Source organism: Condylura cristata, unplaced genomic scaffold (assembly GCF_000260355.1).
Source record: "Condylura cristata isolate star-nosed mole 26May11 unplaced genomic scaffold, ConCri1.0 scaffold00014, whole genome shotgun sequence".
Classification (NCBI taxonomy): Eukaryota; Metazoa; Chordata; class Mammalia; order Eulipotyphla; family Talpidae; genus Condylura; species Condylura cristata.
Window position 1 is genome coordinate 16,226,267 of NW_004567115.1, and position 17,217 is coordinate 16,243,483.

At 35.4% G+C, this 17,217-nt stretch overlaps 1 protein-coding gene across 1 annotated transcript in view; it reads left to right on the forward strand.

The window, feature by feature from the left end:
* The window catches only part of LONRF1 (LON peptidase N-terminal domain and ring finger 1), a 34,262-nt gene extending 17,921 nt beyond the window's left edge, over positions 1-16,341 (forward strand). Inside the window, exons 4-12 of the mRNA XM_004682198.2 lie at positions 419-568; positions 1,058-1,298; positions 1,392-1,479; positions 2,608-2,722; positions 5,530-5,651; positions 8,145-8,303; positions 8,417-8,579; positions 12,529-12,681; positions 15,022-16,341. Coding sequence (XP_004682255.1) covers positions 419-568; positions 1,058-1,298; positions 1,392-1,479; positions 2,608-2,722; positions 5,530-5,651; positions 8,145-8,303; positions 8,417-8,579; positions 12,529-12,681; positions 15,022-15,180 — 1,350 coding nt within the window. The 3' untranslated portion in view covers positions 15,181-16,341. The remainder of the gene's footprint in view (positions 1-418; positions 569-1,057; positions 1,299-1,391; positions 1,480-2,607; positions 2,723-5,529; positions 5,652-8,144; positions 8,304-8,416; positions 8,580-12,528; positions 12,682-15,021) is intronic.
* Positions 16,342-17,217: the final 876 nt, after the last annotated feature.

Genomic DNA, 17,217 nt, shown 5'->3' on the forward strand with positions numbered 1-17,217 from the left:
GAGGGAAATGCACGGGACTATGGTGGTGGCACAGGGGTGATTTGGTGATGGGAAACCTGCGTGGATTACAATCGAGATGGAAAAAAAAATGTGCAAAATGATGTAAAAATAAACTTTGTAATAATAAAAAAAAAGCAACTTTTACCTTGGGTATCTTCCCAGGATGCCAGTCTAATCATTCTCTTGCCTGCCTTTTAAATCATTTCTTTGAAATGAATCATACCAGTGAGGCACACCTTGGCTTTGGAAGAGATTTTTAATCAGCGAATCAGTTCTATATTATTTTTAATAATCTTGTTTTCCTGTTCATTAAAAACAATGTCTGCTATAGATTTTTGTAAAACTTCTTAAACATTAGGTAAATTACTCTTAATAAAGTTTTTTTTAAATTTTCCTTAATTATATATTTCTCTTACAGATTTTATGTGATTTATTATCACCTGAAAACTTAAAAGAAGGCCTCAAGGACTCTTCTTGGAGTTCATTATCATGTATTAAAAACAAGCCTTTTGGTTTCCCTTTAGTAGTGGAAGAGTCTCACTCTCCCAGTGAGCTTAACCCAGAGCAGGTAAGGGGTTAATGGGCTCAAGTGTATGTTTTCTTGACAAGTTAAGATCTTTACTTTCCCTCATTTCAGGTACTAGAAACTAACAAAGTATAGCCTGTTTACTGCTCTCTTAATAGGATTTTGTCTGTAACCTTTTACTTTTTGCTAAAATCTATAAAGTATTCTTTAATCATAATTTAAAGTCATTTGAATGCCGGAAAACTTTTAGTTTTTAAGAAAATAAAAAATGTTTTAGTTTCCTTAGAGTAGGAATAACTATAAGCATAACTCTAAACATTGTTTTAATATAACTCACCTTGATGTCTAGGTTTATATAAATATGGTAAAAATTATTTACTTGCTTGGGTTTAAAATGAGAAGTTAATGATGTTCAATGCACAATGAAATGAACGATATGAGGCATCAAAATTTTTTTTCCCTTTGATTCTTATTGAGAACAATAAAGAATAATAAAGAAATTTAATTACTCTTTTTATTTTACTTTTGTAGAATGAAGAAATACCAGAGGTCACTTCAGAGCCTGTCAAAGGAAGTTTAAATCGTGCTTTGTCAGCCCAGGCTATAAACTCAACAGAAATGCCTGCTAGGGAGGATTGTTTAAAAAGAGTGTCTTCAGAACCTTTGCTCTCCGTTCAAGAAAAAGGTGCTCTGCTGAAAAGAAAGTTATCACTTGTAGAGCAGGATGTGATTGTAAGTGAAGATGGAAGAAATAAACTTAAAAAACAAGGAGGTAAAATTTCACTGCATTTATAAAAAATATTTTATTTATGTATTATTGCCTTTAAACATTTTTCTAAAGAAAGCCCTATCTCTGTTTTAATAGAAACTACTTGTACATTTTCATTAAATTATGGTGACATCCCAGAAGAATTAATAGATGTCTCAGATTTTGAGTGTTCTCTCTGCATGAGGTAAGTGTATGAAACTTTCTAAGAGCTAAATATTTTAAGTTGATATAATTAAGAGTAGATTGAAGTAATACTAGGTGATATAATGTAACAGAATACTGGATTAAAAATCTGAAGATAGTTTTAGGTTTTTATATTTCATACCTTGGACAAATCACTTAATCTCTGAACCCTTTGTTTTCTTTGTCTAAGAAAGTGAGGTTAGTATTTACATAGATTGTATTGCAATATTGTAAGAATCCAGTAACATAATTATAAAAAGCATGTGGGAAGTTATAAATTACAACAAAAGTTAAATGTATTCTTATTGAAACTTCACTACAGACATAGCTTTAGATTTGGGTAGGAATTCCCTTTTTCAGAAATTGGTTTCTGCATATTGTGAAATGGTTTATACAGTAAGTTCAGCCAACATCCATGGTCTCATAAAGATAAAATCATACACAAAGAGTACATAATTTTATTCAGTATGTATTTGATCATCTTGTTTAAGTATGTTAACCATAAAATCCTGTTGAAGTAACACTGAGTAAGGTGAGGTGATTAGACCAGATAATTCTACAGTACATATGCAACTGATTTTCTAGGAAAATAAAAAGTCTTCATTTTAGGAAATTATTATAATACAAATAAAAATAGTTTTTCTGTATTATTTCACACCTCCTATTAAGCCTTATATTTCTTTAGGGTTCAACACTTAGTATTTATTGGATTTTTCTTTTAACTAATAATATATGGGCAGAATTTTAGAAACTTACTAAGAAAATCAACCTTAAAAGGAGGACCAAATAAAAATGGATACAACAGCTAGTTAGTATTTATTAATGATATATTTTACTTTATTTACTTGGCATTAAGTCTAAAATCTGGTGTGTATTTCACATTTACTGCAATTTGAACTACCCTCATTTCAGGGGGCCCAGGGGTAATCTGTGATGAGTGGCTGTGTGTGAGTACAGCTCTGGGTCCTTGGCAAGACCTCTGTTGATGGAGAACTTTTTAAATTCAGGAAGGTCTGATTGCGCTCATCACCACCACTTTCCTCACCAACCTCCTTTCTCCTCTAAATAGAGATCAATATTATAGTTCCATGGTTATGTAGAAACTAACATGTATTTTGGCTGATTCCAGGTTGTTTTTTGAGCCAGTAACAACCCCTTGTGGACATTCATTCTGTAAGAATTGTCTTGAGCGTTGTTTAGATCATACACCATACTGTCCCCTTTGCAAAGAAAGCTTAAAAGAGGTAAGTGTTTGTTTATCTTTTCATTGGTTTTAACTTTGATGAAGATGACTTGATTTCTCTTCAGCCATAGAGATAGTGAATATCATGCTCAGAATGCATTATACATGCTTACGACTAAATGGATGATTTATTACCTTCATTTTAGTGAGATTAGAGAGACCTGACAAAGCAGAGTCCTGAAGGCCAAGTCCCTTATATTTAACTTTAAAAAAAAAATAGGTGTGCTCAGGTACCAGGTCAGGAATAGGTTCAGTTTTAATGTTGACACTACTGGAGAAACCAACTTCCCTCCTTCCCACCTCTAATACTGGGTCATACCTCAGGCCTGTTCAGCATGGTTAGTATCCCGAACAGCTCTGTCTAGTAGTACTTTCTTCTCCTGAGGAAATGTTCTCTATCTTTGCTGTCCAGCAGGTAGCCACTAGTCACAAGTGGCAAGTAGCATTTGAAATGAGGCAAGTGTGACTGAGGAGCTCCACTTTCCCATTTTACAAATGTTAATTACTTTAAGTAGTACGCCAGTGGAAACCACATTGGACAATAAAGCTTTAGAGAGTAAGACTAGAAAGGGGAGAGAGAAAGGCAGTTTCCCACATGCCTCACTGAGTCGCACTAAATAAAACCTACGTTAGGAAAAAAACCTAGATCTCAGGTGGGTATCTTCTGTATCTGATGGAGAATTGCACCCTCTCCATCACACATGAGTGGAAGGAGAACCCTGAGGTGAGGCTAAAGTCTTTACCCTTCAGAGCTCCAACTACCTGATAGTAGCACTGATCAGAAAGAGTGATTCTCTCTGACAAATGTTGTTTAAAGGAAAAAAAAATCTTTAGATATGTAGAAGACACAGCTCCTTACAGATACCATAATCATAGATGTATACTATTAACATTTGGTATAGTCTTAATATACAACCTAATATGGAAACACACAGACATATACAGAATGTTTGTAAAGTCAGGAAATAGAGGAACTCATTCTTAAAAGAGTTGGTTACTTTTACAACTGATATTTTCATTGTTTTTAGGTAAAGTCTAAACTTGCTAATTTCCCACCTATATTTTGATTTTGAAAACACTGTATAAATTACTGTTAAATCTAAATGTATTAAAAAAAGATTAATGACACTTTTATACTTTTATATATCATTTTATTTTGTTTATTTTTTATTTAAATATATTTTAGATGATTTTCACAATAATATAGTAGTCTAACAGTTTTAACATTTCTTATAGTTGGGTACATAAGTTGTTTTATTCTCTAATTTATGTACCATGCTTTTAGCTATGGGTATTCCCTTAGGATAAATTCCTGGGAAATGAAATACTGGATCAAAGGCCATATACTTAGAGGCTTCTTAAAAAATAAATATGGAGGACTCCATTAATGCTGCACCAATTTAGATTCCTGCCAGTAATGTGAGAAAAGCACTATTTTTCCAAATCTAATGGGATTACTTTCAATTAATAGAAAATTTATTTAATAGAATATAGTAATAAAATTGCTTTTATAATGTCTGCATTTTGATTAGTTTTATAGTAAACTCTTCAATTATCTGTCTGTATTAACTGTTCAAGGGCACCTCTCTCAGGTTTAGAGCCTAGTGATCCTCAAAGTGTGCTTCCCTGCCTGGCAAAATTGTTTTTCCTGGTTACTTGCTAGAAATATAGATTCTCTGACTCCACTCTTGACCAACTAAATCAGAAACTCAGGTTGGGCTCAGCAATCTGCATTTTACCAACCAAAACTTTAAAAATACATGCTAAGCTTTAAAAACTTACACTGCTATAATCCATTTCCCATGCTATTAGGAAATTTCCTAATCTCTAGTCTTCACTGGATATAGAGATAACAGTATTTGTTTATGCTGGTCTTACAGATTAAAAGATGGCTTCTCTTTATCTTATTGTTGCCCAGTAGTTTTTTTCCTCACTATTCTTATTACATAAATACATATGGGGCATTTTCTTTGTCCAAAGTCCTATGGCCACTGACCTGAGCCCCGGGAAGGTTTTACAGAGATAGAATGTAACACTACTCTTGTAATATGTAAAGACAGTGAATGTGGGGCTCTTGGGAGATAGAAAATAATAATTAAGGGGTGGTTTATGAGTTAGGTAAAATTGGCACTAGACCTTGAAGAGTAGATGGAGTTTCCATAGGCAGGAGTGAAGACATAATTTCTGGCAGCTGAGTAGAGATTGACACAAATACATGAGGGGAACAGTTTTCCATAGCATCAGGGAATGATACCATTTTAAGTAGAGTTGGACAGTGGACCCTATAGGAAAAGTAAAGTCTTGACAGGGGTTTGAGTGACTGTGGGCTAACACTGACAGGAAAATCTGAAAGAAAAATGATTTGGAGACTGCCTCTGAAATTGGAAACAAATAAGGAATCTTTTACTTAAATAAGGCAAATGCATCATTTTCTTTTTATTTCTTACCCTAATTATTTCTCAGTTAAATGATAGTTTTAGAGACCTATTTGCTGTTAGATGGAAATTGGCGTTTAGTATGAGAGATGGCAGGACAGGGCTGACTGGTTCTAAGAGAGAATTTGTGATGCAGCAATACTTGGGTCATCAGTGCTGGTTCAGTGTGCAGCCAGGTACAGTTAACTCTGTTGAGCAGAGGCTCAGACAGGTTTACCTGTTAAGCATTGCCCATTATGATAATCCCCCTCACCAAATTAATTCAGAATTTACTGTATAAATATGTAATAAAGGCTTATATATCAGTTAAACTGTTTTGCCTGTTTTATACTGTAGGAAAACAAACTGGATGTAAAATAATATTGTCTTTTAGTATCTAGCAGATAGGAGGTACTGTGTCACACAGCTGTTGGAAGAATTAATAGTGAAGTATCTGCCTGATGAGCTGTCTGAGAGAAAAAAAATATATGATGAAGAAACTGCTGAACTCTCACAGTAAGTTTCTTCTCATAAAAATTAACATGATCAAATTATGAACTATGACCCTTTAAAATAGTAGAGAGAAACCTCATGGCAAGACAAGCTGAATCCTGTCTTTAGTTCAGCCCAGTCTAGTTAAAGGCATACTATAAACAAATACTGGTCAGCTTCCCCTGTCCTCAGAAGACTATTTTCCTTTCATTTCATTTGATGACTTCTAGGTAGACCTTCTGGGAATTATTGATCAACTCCTTGCATTGAAGCTTTATTTTAGGCAAAAGGGATTTCCTACAGAGACACTAGGTGGTGGAATTCGGGAAGGAGAGGTAGAGCTGGTAACTGGTTTCTGGGAACAGCACCCCTCAGGTGCTACTTCTGCTTGCTCCAAGCAGAAGGAGGGCTGAGGATAAAGGGCCTGAAAGGGCAGGAGGTTCTAACTAGAGATTTAGAGGAGGGGTGGAGGGTGGGATCTTGAGGCCTAGACTGAAATTGGAAGGGATAACATAGAGTCCAGATCCTCAATCAATGACAATATGAACTGATGGCAGAATTGGGTTCGTACCGGGAAGATGAGAAACCTGGAGGTAATTTTGGAATTCATTGGTATGGACCACTAATAAGCACACATGTTGGCTGATCGGGGCTGAGTAGTATGTTGGACCTATTTTTGTTCTGTAAATCTTGTAGTTTTCCTCCTTTCTTTTCCCCTTCATGTCTTTTCCTCATTGACTAGTCATTTGTGTCTCTTAAAATTTCTTTATAGGTTTTTAACTTCTTCACTTCTTTTCTTTCACTTTCTTTGAACTGAACACATTAAAGAACAAAACTATATGCTGTTTCTACTATTTTTCAAAATAAGTCGATCATTTTCTATTTCCCACTTACTGAGGGGAACAAAAAACCTAATTATGCTCACAGACTTCTTTTTCCATATATGTTCTCCAAATGTCTTTATTGCTCCCATGGTTTTCAGTAGAAGAAAACATTACAATCCAGCCTTTTCTTTACAGAATATTTGTGAGAATTGCTATTTTTATTGTGTTATTTTATGATAGGAAATATTGTGATGTGAGAATTATGAACCTTTTTGGTCAACACTGACAAAAGCTGGCTATAAGAAAGCCACAAATACACTTTTGAAATCTTACATGTAGTGAGTGACACAAGCAGCCTCCCCAACAAGAGTGGAAGCATGTCGGATGGAGTAGTCACATGTCGGATGGAATAGAAATGTGAGGGAATCTGAGTGGGATAGAGAGAAATGTGAGAAATTTTGCTGCCTACCTGTGGGACTTTCTTTTTAAGGTATAGCTAATTGTGTGGCACTTGAAAGTTTTGCTACTTAGTAGCTGTATTGAGGTGGTTTTTTTCTTTCAGTTTTTCATAAGTAAAGTGCTCATAAGTTGAAAAGCTAGCACTTATCTTTTAAACATTTTCATTAAACGTTATACATGGGCAATATTCAGACTTTTTTTTTTTTTAAGAAAAATCTAGAAAATATGAGTAGGAGATAAAAATCCATACTCTATACCCAAGGAATCATCATCATTGGTATTTTGGCATATGTCCTTCCAAATTTTAATATCTCTTCATGTATTTTAAAGAGGATCATTTTACTTACACAATCCTATAATCTCTGCTTCTCATTAGATATGACTTCATTTTCTTGAAGTCAAGATGATATGTACATAGCATTTTTAGTTGAAATACAGTATCCCATTTTATATAGTTTTACTGGTGTCCCCTCTTTTTGCTTCTGAGTTTTAGCTACTTCACTCAGTGCTGCAGAGCCATTCTTACAGTCTTGTGAGATTATTTCTAAAGGTGAGCCCATTGGTTCAATGTATATGAAGATTTTTTTTTTTTTAAAGTTTTGATGCTGACCTCCAAATTTTCCTTCAGGATCACTGTATTGTTTTAAATTGTCTGCACTGCCAGTTTTTCCTATACCTTTGCCAAAACTGGGCATTGCCTTATCCTTCCTACTTCTGCCAGTCTGTCACTGAGTAAATAGTTGTAACATTCTAATAATCTGTAAAAAATGTTACTACTTGTTTTAAAAAATATTTTTAATGCCTGAGAATTTTTAATAATTTGCTTTTAGCCTTCTGTGGGAGTTAACTTAAAAATTTGCTTATCTAAGAATAATAAGTAAGAGTGTATTATGGGTGAAAGGTGTTAACTCTGCCATGTTCCAAAAATGTTTTAAATAGATTTTAATATAAAATACTAATTGTAATCAGTTATTGCCTTTTGATTGATAAAGTTACTTAGCTCTGCCTGATAACGTAGTACCTCAAATTATTAGAATTACTCTAATAAAACAAGAGGATTTTTAGTAATAATATTGCATCAGTGTGAGCTTAACATCAGGGAAACTGATTCTTGTTCTGGTCAAGAATAAAAATCACCTGCTTTGGAGTTAATTACTTTTTGTCTCCTATGAATGTAGTAATGTAAGTTTCATTTTTGTTCTGACACATGTTAATGAAACTTTTTCTTCCTCAGCTTGACCAAGAATGTTCCAATATTTGTTTGCACTATGGCCTATCCCACTGTGCCTTGCCCTCTTCATGTATTTGAGCCAAGATACAGACTGATGATTCGAAGAAGTATACAGACTGGAACGAAACAGTTTGGGATGTGTGTCAGTGATACACAAAATAGGTATGCTTCCTGTGTGCCTGAGTATTTTTGTTTATGTAGGAGCTCATTTTGAATATTGTTGAGAACTTGTGTTCTTTTTGATTGAATTTTGACACTAATCTATTATCTTTTAGTTTTGCAGATTATGGTTGTATGTTACAAATCAGAAATGTACATTTCTTACCTGATGGAAGGTCTGTTGTTGATACAGTTGGAGGAAAGCGGTTTAGGGTTTTAAAAAGAGGAATGAAAGATGGATATTGCACTGCAGACATTGAATATCTAGAAGATGTTAAGGTATTAAAACTTACTCTTTTTCCAATACACTTCGGTATTTCTTCCCTAGACAATTAGGCATACAGGTTTATATTTTTCTAGACACACAAACCAGTTATTTCTGTTAGAGACCTGTAAAGATACTTGCTAGAATTAGCTCCAGGTTACTTTTTAAAAATCTTGCTCTTAATCTTTGTGATTTACACAAGAAGTTGGGAGACAAGAACTTAGATCTTCAGTTCTATAAGCTCATCAATGCCTAGAATATATGTCTTCCCGTGTATACAGGTACATCTGTGAAAATGCATGGTAGGTAGTAAACAATAGCAATTGAAGTTCCAGTGGAACTTCAAGTTATGAAAGTACTAATCCTTGCACTTTTTAATTTATTAGCAGTCCAGATTGATGTAAACTGCAAATTGAGATTTGATGGAAAGGTGAACATGTAAAATAAAAGAATTTTTCTTTATATGAAGGTACTCCAGAGATGACCATCATGATAAACTAGGACAGTTGGGTGCTGTGTTCTTGGGCATCGCAGAAAAAGCATTGTCAGTATACTTAGGAGTGATGTTTTACCTGGGGTGGATTATTGTTGCTTTCTTGGATAGGATTAATGTGGCCCTTTTGATGTTTTCATTGCCTGATTTACCACCTGCAATTGGCTTTTGTGCCAAAAAAAATGATTGGTGATGCTATAAATGTCAAATTAAAGGCAATTTACTTTTTGGAAAGGCACTATTAAAAACAGATCTTATACTGCTTACTTGCTAGTCTAGTTAAGCCATTCACTTCAGTCAGCTTTTTTTGAATGTTGGAATTAGGCATTCTTGCAAACATTAGTTCAATGACTTCTCATAACTGTTAAGAAATTACAGATGTGGAAAGTAAAATTCAGAAGTGTTATTTTGCCCAGGATCTTATAGGTAATGTTATAAAAATGACTCTGATTCCAGCCTCTGTACTTTTATCATTATGTCATCACATTATCTCTCTGCTGATGAATTTGACTAGCCTGATACTGCTATTATAAAGATGTTATAGGGATACTTTTCTTTGTGCAGTAGGCCAAAAAGTATTGTGGGAATTGAAAGTTTGAGTTGGTCGATAAAGTCTGCGCCTTAGACACGCCTGATGAATCATTTGCTAAAGGCATAATTTTTGTAAACCTCACCTTATTTTAGTGTATTTATCAGATCCATTTTTCAAATTTAATGAAAGTCCCTTGAGTATGTGGCTAAACATATGACAATAGACAAAATACATATGGCAATGGAATAGCTTATTAATAGCATTATCGATTTGATGTTTGGGAAACTGAGTTATCCATGTCTTTGTAGTCTTAAGAATTTCTAGTGATTTTTCCTCATCTTAGTGTCCTCATCTTTTTTTGTGTTTATGAGATTTGTTTATTTATACATACAAGAACTGGGATACAGGCTAGAGGTGCAAGGGTTGAGAGGATTTACCAGCAACAGAGTGGGGGAACAGAACAGACAGATTTACTGAAATACTGCTAGGGGAGCAGCAGGTGAGACATGAGAGGTCTGCTGTACCAAATGGGTCAGCTGCCTGGCTGGAGATCAAACTCATGCTGCAGTGGCTGTGGGTAGCTTCATAGTATTGTGCTTTAAAAACCTTTGTGTCACCAGCGAGGGCCATAGTGTCCTCATCTATACTATGAACTTGTTGGAAAGTTCATAGCATTCTGGAAAATCTTCTCAAATTGTTTCTGATATCAAAGTCTTTTTTTCCTTAAGTGTAGAAATTGTGTTTTCTCTGATTTTTTAATGAAAGTTTAAGCTGTTAGGTTTTAGTAAAATTCCTTGCCAGCTTGCTTTCAAAAGAATTTCTGCCTGTTTCTTAACTAGTTCCTTTTTCCATCTCAGACCCTTAGAATTTTTATCATTTCTTTGTTTATGAGCCTCTTGGATTGTTTCCATGAATTTTATAAGGGAACACAGGAAATGCTTTTTTTTTTAAAGATGATTTTAACAAATCTTCAGTTATTTTTTTTGCCTAGATGCAACCCATTGTGTGTTATCAGAGGGCCAAATATTCCAAGACGAGAATCTTCAGCTATATGTGCCCTCCACTGTTGAGTTGACACCACCGCACTGATAATACAGGAATCATGGAACAAGCTGTAGGATGCAGGATGCTGCTGAAAGAGCAAGATTCTGGCTGTTATATTTTTAGAATAATCATATAGCATCAGTTGTGAGAAGGAGGGCAAAGACAAAAGGAAGGGGTGCAACTAGAAAATGTTCTCTGTCATCTGCAATATCAGAGGTCATGAGTCTGCCCTTCAGGTACTTCTCATCTGCTTAAGGACATAATATTGAGATTGAAATGAAGCTCTCGATCCCCAGCCATGGTTTCTATCTTACCAAGGTGGTCCACTGTTCAGTCAATGGTCCCCTGGGCATACTTGCTGATGCATACTTCAAGGATGTATCAAGCTTTCTGCTCTTGGTTGATTTGAAAGGCATCTTGTAAGATTTGGTTATGACTGATTGGGCAGTTCTGACTTTGTATAGAAATATAGAAAGGTAGGTAACAAAAATGGGGTCCACATGGGCCATGAAGACTAGCAGACCCACCCACAGTCTGTCTATTTGTAAATTTATTTTATTATGATAACTTATCTGTAACATGGGATTTACTATTTTTTTTAAGATTTATTTATTTATTCATACAGAACTGGGGTACAGGCCAGAGATGCGGAGGGTGAGAGGATTCACCAGGGACAGAGTGGGGAACAGAACAGGCAGATGGATGAAGTACACTGCTGAGGGGAGCAGGGGGCAGGTCAGGAGAGGTCTGCCGCACCATGTGGATCCTCCAGGGCAGGCGGGGATTGAACTCACGTGGAAGTGGCTTAAGCTTCTCAGTGCAGTGCTTTAACCCACTGCGCCACCAGGGAGGGCCCAGGATTTACTATTTTAACCACTTTTAAGCATATACTTTAATGGCATTAAGTAAATTTGTGTTGGTACAAAAAAACAGATACTTTTTTAAACTTTAGTTTTATTGCTTATTTCAAATCTTCCTAAAATAAAAAGTATCTTCTCTTTTCTCTTGCATACTATAGTCTTACCTTTTGTAGTCTCAGAATGTTTTTAGGGTCCCTTTATTGTTTTTATATTGAGTCAGCCTTGAAGTATGAAAGAATTAAAGCATATGAAATAGAGCACTCCTGGCATGTAGTGAGTGGACAGAAATGTTTGTTAAAGAAATAAGATGGATGGGTTAACTTCAACCTTCCCACTTATGTTCTGTGAGATGCCTCTGATTCTTAGGCTAGAAGACTGATGAGTTAGTTTTATATTTGCATTTTGGTGAATCAGTAGTCTAAGGGATATTCTGGAGAACTGGTGGAAGTAACCACAACCCTTGGGCCTTCATAGTGAAGTTCATCACTACACAGTTTATTTTCTGTCTTTGGGCATACTGGCTTTATATACTAAGTCACTTGTTGCATTTTTTTCAATAGAGTTCCCTGATAAAAGAGGTAATTATGCAGCCCTGAAATATTGAGTCCCTATTTTTATAGTGCTATGTCATTGGTATCTTAAACACCTCCATTATCTTTTATTGTAGGAACTGTATTCTTTTGTTCCACTACTTTCAAAAGCCATTGATCCATAAAGACAAAAGGAATTCCAAATTCGTGTAGACCTTTGCTTAGGAATTCATTCTCTATCTTCTGTCTCAATTGGATGTTCTGCAGCATTGCATGGCTAACTCAGCAAAGCTAGGTGGAAGTCAGCTCTTGCTGTCCTTCTTTGGTCTGACCCACAGAGGCAGAAATATGTAATATAAGAAGCATAAAAAGAACACTGTGATCCAGCCCTTAAATAGATAGCCCCTATCTTTTTATGGGTTTTTAATTGATCATTTCTGTAGGCTTCGTAATGTGGACAAGAAAATTAGATGCAGAAGCCTTTACTGAATCTTACATTTCTAGGTTGAGAATGAAGATGAGATAAAGAATCTCAGACAGCTTCATGATTTGGTATACTCTCAAGCCTGTAGCTGGTTTCAGAATTTACGAGACAGATTTCGAAGCCAAATTCTTCAGCACTTTGGATCAATGCCTGGGCGGGAGGAAAACCTTCAGGTATGATGGATTTGATATTCTTTCCAAAAGTTTTTTTTTTTTTTTTTTTTTGTAAACTCAAATTAGTTGACTTCGACATTTTTCTTTCAGTTTTTCCTTTTTGCAGCATATTCTTTGACCCTCTGTCCTTAAAATCATGACCATTTTCTCTAAAGCAGTGATGCCTGCTGCATTTTATATAGGGATTGGAGAAGCTGATAGGAGTGCATGACAGAAAAGGAGTAAGTCCTTTACTGAGGATTTTCTACAAGAAGGGATATGAAATTAGACATGAGATATGGTACCACCTAGGGAATTATGACTATGAAAAAGCTGTGCCTTTGAGTCAGTCACCTGTTGCTGATTCTTTGACAGTTTACAGCTGTACCATTATGTTTTTAAAATGTTTTTCTCACCTCTCTCTTTTTTTTTTTTAAAGGTTTATTTATTTGTACATACAGAACTCTGGGGTACAGGCCAGAGGCTCAGGGGCGGCGAGAGGCTTCACCAGAGACAGAGTAGGGAACAGAACAGGCAGATCGACCAAGTACACTGCTGAGGGGAGCAGCGGGTGGGTCAGGAGAGGTCTGCCACACTATGTGGTCACCTCCGGGGCAGTCGGGAATCGAACTCATGCAGAAGCAGCTTTAGATTCTCAGTGCTGTGCTTTAACCCGCTGCACCACCAGGGAGGGCCTCTCACCTCTCCTTTTATCCCCAACTTTTACCCTTCTGTTTTAGTAAATTTTTGTCTCTCCATGTTTAAACCTTCATTCTTCATGAAACTATTATCTTATGGTCTTGCTCCAGTACTTAGCATTTACATTTAAGCTAAGCATAAGTAATGTGTAGCAGGCACTCTCACTGCAAACAGGAGCTGCAGGAGCTATAAAGGAGGGGTTCCATTCCTGGAAAATAGGATTTTACTCATCTGAGTACTAAGTTTTGGGTATTAGCATTTTGAATTTAATAAAATATTTGTGGTCAGAAGGATATATATAAACATATAAAGATTGAAAGATAGTCAGTCCTACTGTGGTGGACACTGCCTGCTTTCAAAGATGGGCCTAAACCTCTGAACCCCTGTTGAATCTTTCACCTGAACTTGAAATTTCAACATCAGACTATCTCCAAATTGAGTACTCACTCTGTGTCTTTCATATTATCGGTTGCCATGTTTATTTTATCCTGGCTCCTTGAATCTGAGTAAACTCAAAATAGAAAACTAAATTTTAGATATTAACAAGTCGTCTTATAAAAAGTTTGACGTGCCTTCCCCATCTCCTCTATTACCATCCTCACCTCTGTTCTATAATCCTCTACAACTGCTCCCTGTAGCAATAATGCTATATTGAGAATAAATAGTGCATAAAAGTAGAAATCTAGATTGATTCTAGAAGGATCCTGTTGAGATTACCACTAATGTGGTAGCTCCTTTTCTCCCTCTGAAATTTCATGTTACAGACTCAGTAGCAATTCATTGTGTAATAAAATTGTCTTAATTTTTTTGTTATTAGAAGCTCATTCTTTCAATAACCTGTAGTGAATCCTTGCAACATGAGAAAGCTTCTTTGCTGGAGATAGATTTTTCAAGTGAAACTAGAAGCCATATCCCTTTTCTTATAATTCCTGAGATTCCACAATTCTTTGAAGAAATTTTTAGCATCAGTTAACTTTTCCTAATGTTTTTAAGTATTTACTTTAAGAAAGCAGTTCTTAAATAGGGACGGTCTTGCCCCCCATAGGACATTGGCTCTATCTGGAGATTTTTTGACTGTTAGACCTGGGTAGGCATCACTCCATTGAGTAGCTCAGGTCAGTGATGCTGCTAAGCCTGCTATGAAGCACAGGACAGTCAGTCCCCATAACAAATAATGATGGGACCCCAAGTGTCAGCTTGAGGTTGAGAAAGCCATTGTTAAGTGGTGCTGTGCAGTAGAAAGAACATTGGCTGTACGGCCACATCTGGACTTGATTCTTTCTCTGCCACACCTCATTGAGAGTTCTGAGACAGTCTGTATTACATTTCTGGATTTCTTTTTCCCACTTTATGAAAGGGCATTATAATAGCTTTCTTGGCATGATTGTTAAAAGAATTTGACATAGGCCTGCCACATTAAAGACTAGCTTGTTGATTTTTTTTTAATAATATAACAGTTTATTTTTACATCATTTTGTACTTTTTTTTTTATCTCAATTGTAATCCCCATGGGTTTCTCATCACCAAGTCACCTGTGTGCCATCACCATAGTCCCATGCTGTTGATGGGTTTTTTACTGTTGTTACAAATTAATATTTGTCTTATTAATACTATAAGGAATGTTTGTGTGTGTGTGTTTTGTTTTGTTTTTTTTTTTTTTAGGCAACCCCTAATGGTCCTGCGTGGTGTTGGTGGCTACTTGCAGTTCTTCCTGTAGATCCCCGGTATCAGCTATCAGTCTTGTCAATGAAGTCTTTGAAGGAACGGTTGACAAAGATACAGCATATACTGACCTATTTTTCTAGAGACCAGTCTAAGTAACTAATGCTTGGATCTTCCTCTAAAGTTACCCAAATCTGGCTATGTTGATAGCCAGATTGTCCGCTGCCTTTGCACATCCAGTGCTGGTTTGAGAAATGTAACAAAATTTTTTTTTTCTTCAACCTCCTGAATCATGTGGTTCTGCAAACGAATACCTTCAACTAGGATTTAGACCACTAAGAACTTGCACAGAAAAACACGCACTGAATGTGTGTTAAACCTCTACATTGTGATGAAGTTGCACTATGTACCATATTCTAAAATGAAATGAGAACTCTGTGTATGTATGCAGGATGTTTGTGTGTGTGTGTGTGAGCGTGTGTGTGCATTTTCTCTGGCTTTAAAACGTTAAAAGAAAAAAAAAAAAGCCATAGAGAGCAGAACTTGCCGAGGGTCATATATTGCCCAAGTTTACAACAGTAGTGATACAAGTTTTTGCAAATTCAATTTGCCTCAGATTTATCTGTCCTAATGCTTATATTTGCACAAGTATGTAAACTATGGTATTCAGTATCAGTCTTCGTTGGGAACACTGCTCTTGCTGAACTGTCTTGACCATTGACTATGACACAGTTTCCTATTTATGTAAATACTTGCGTCTAGTGGCCAACAGGCATTGGATGCAGGATCTAGAGCCAGTTTTCAGGAACAATTGCAAACCTGACATGGTACTGTGCATCTATTCATAAAACACTTAAAACTGTGAAAATATGGTTTACATTTAATTGTACATAAAGGTAAATGGAAAATTCAATTCAGTACCAGTTAGTTTGTACATTTTAGGGGGGCTTTTCACATTAACTGCCCATCTATGTAATTTAGAGTTTAACATGACCTATTTGTTTAAAAAAATTACATAGTAGAAGCCCATTAAGGATATCGAGGAAGAGAAGAAGCTTAATGTAGGACTAAGCTTTTAAAGTATGTTTTATTTTTAAATTCTGGTCTTGGTGCAAATGTTAGTTATGCCTTATTCATATCACAATTAGATCGCCATGCTGTGACATGGTTTATATTCATGCTGCCCTAGATACTTTTGTAATTATTTGTTGCAAATTTGTGACTGTCCCTATTAACTTTCTTTTATGTAAGTAATTTGTAAAAGTTTCTTAAAATTTTTGCTTTTGCTTATTTAATTTTGAATAAAAGCTAAATTCATAACTTTTTCTTTTTAATTTTAGGTCCATGTCAAAGACAGATCTGTGAAACAATCATACTATACAAAGTAAAGAAAAGATCAGTTTTTCTAACTTACCTGTTTTGTGACATAAGACATAAGCTGTAGTTTTCAAAATACTTTTGGGTCACTCTTAAGGAGTTTTAGGTCTTCAAACTATTCATGTACCTGTAGGATAAAGATAAAATTCTTCACTGCTACCCCCATTTGGGACTCCTCTTGGTTAAGCAGACTTGACCATTTAAACCTTTCCAAGCTAGAATTTTCAAATATAAATAAATTACTTCATTAGTTAATATTAAATATAAATGTTAATGCTAACATTTTATAAAAATTTATTCAGAAATAATTGCTTTTAAGATCACCCTTTGCTCCTACTATTAAGCTAATTAAAAATCCATCATTAAATAGTTTTATAGAAAACATCATCTAAAATATGGGCCATTCTTCAAAAGCTGCTTATCAGTAGTTTTCTGAAGTATTAGATAGCTTTTTTTAGAATTAAAAAACTTTTAAATGCTTATTAAGTAGTGTCTGGTAGTATAAATGAAGACTTTGCCTATGTAGTTCTCAAAATATATATCAAATGGCAATTGGCACTAGCTGATGCCAAATTCATCTGTAATAATGCACATTCATACACTGAGCTACATGCTTCCTCTGCAGACATGTATATACTAACATGCATATACTAACATGCACATACTAACAGACATGCATATACTGACACACTAACACACATACTAACAGACATGCATGTACTGACACATATATGAACATGCATATACTAAAAGATAAGCATATACTAACAGACATGCATGTACTAACACACATATACTGACAGACATGCATACACTAGC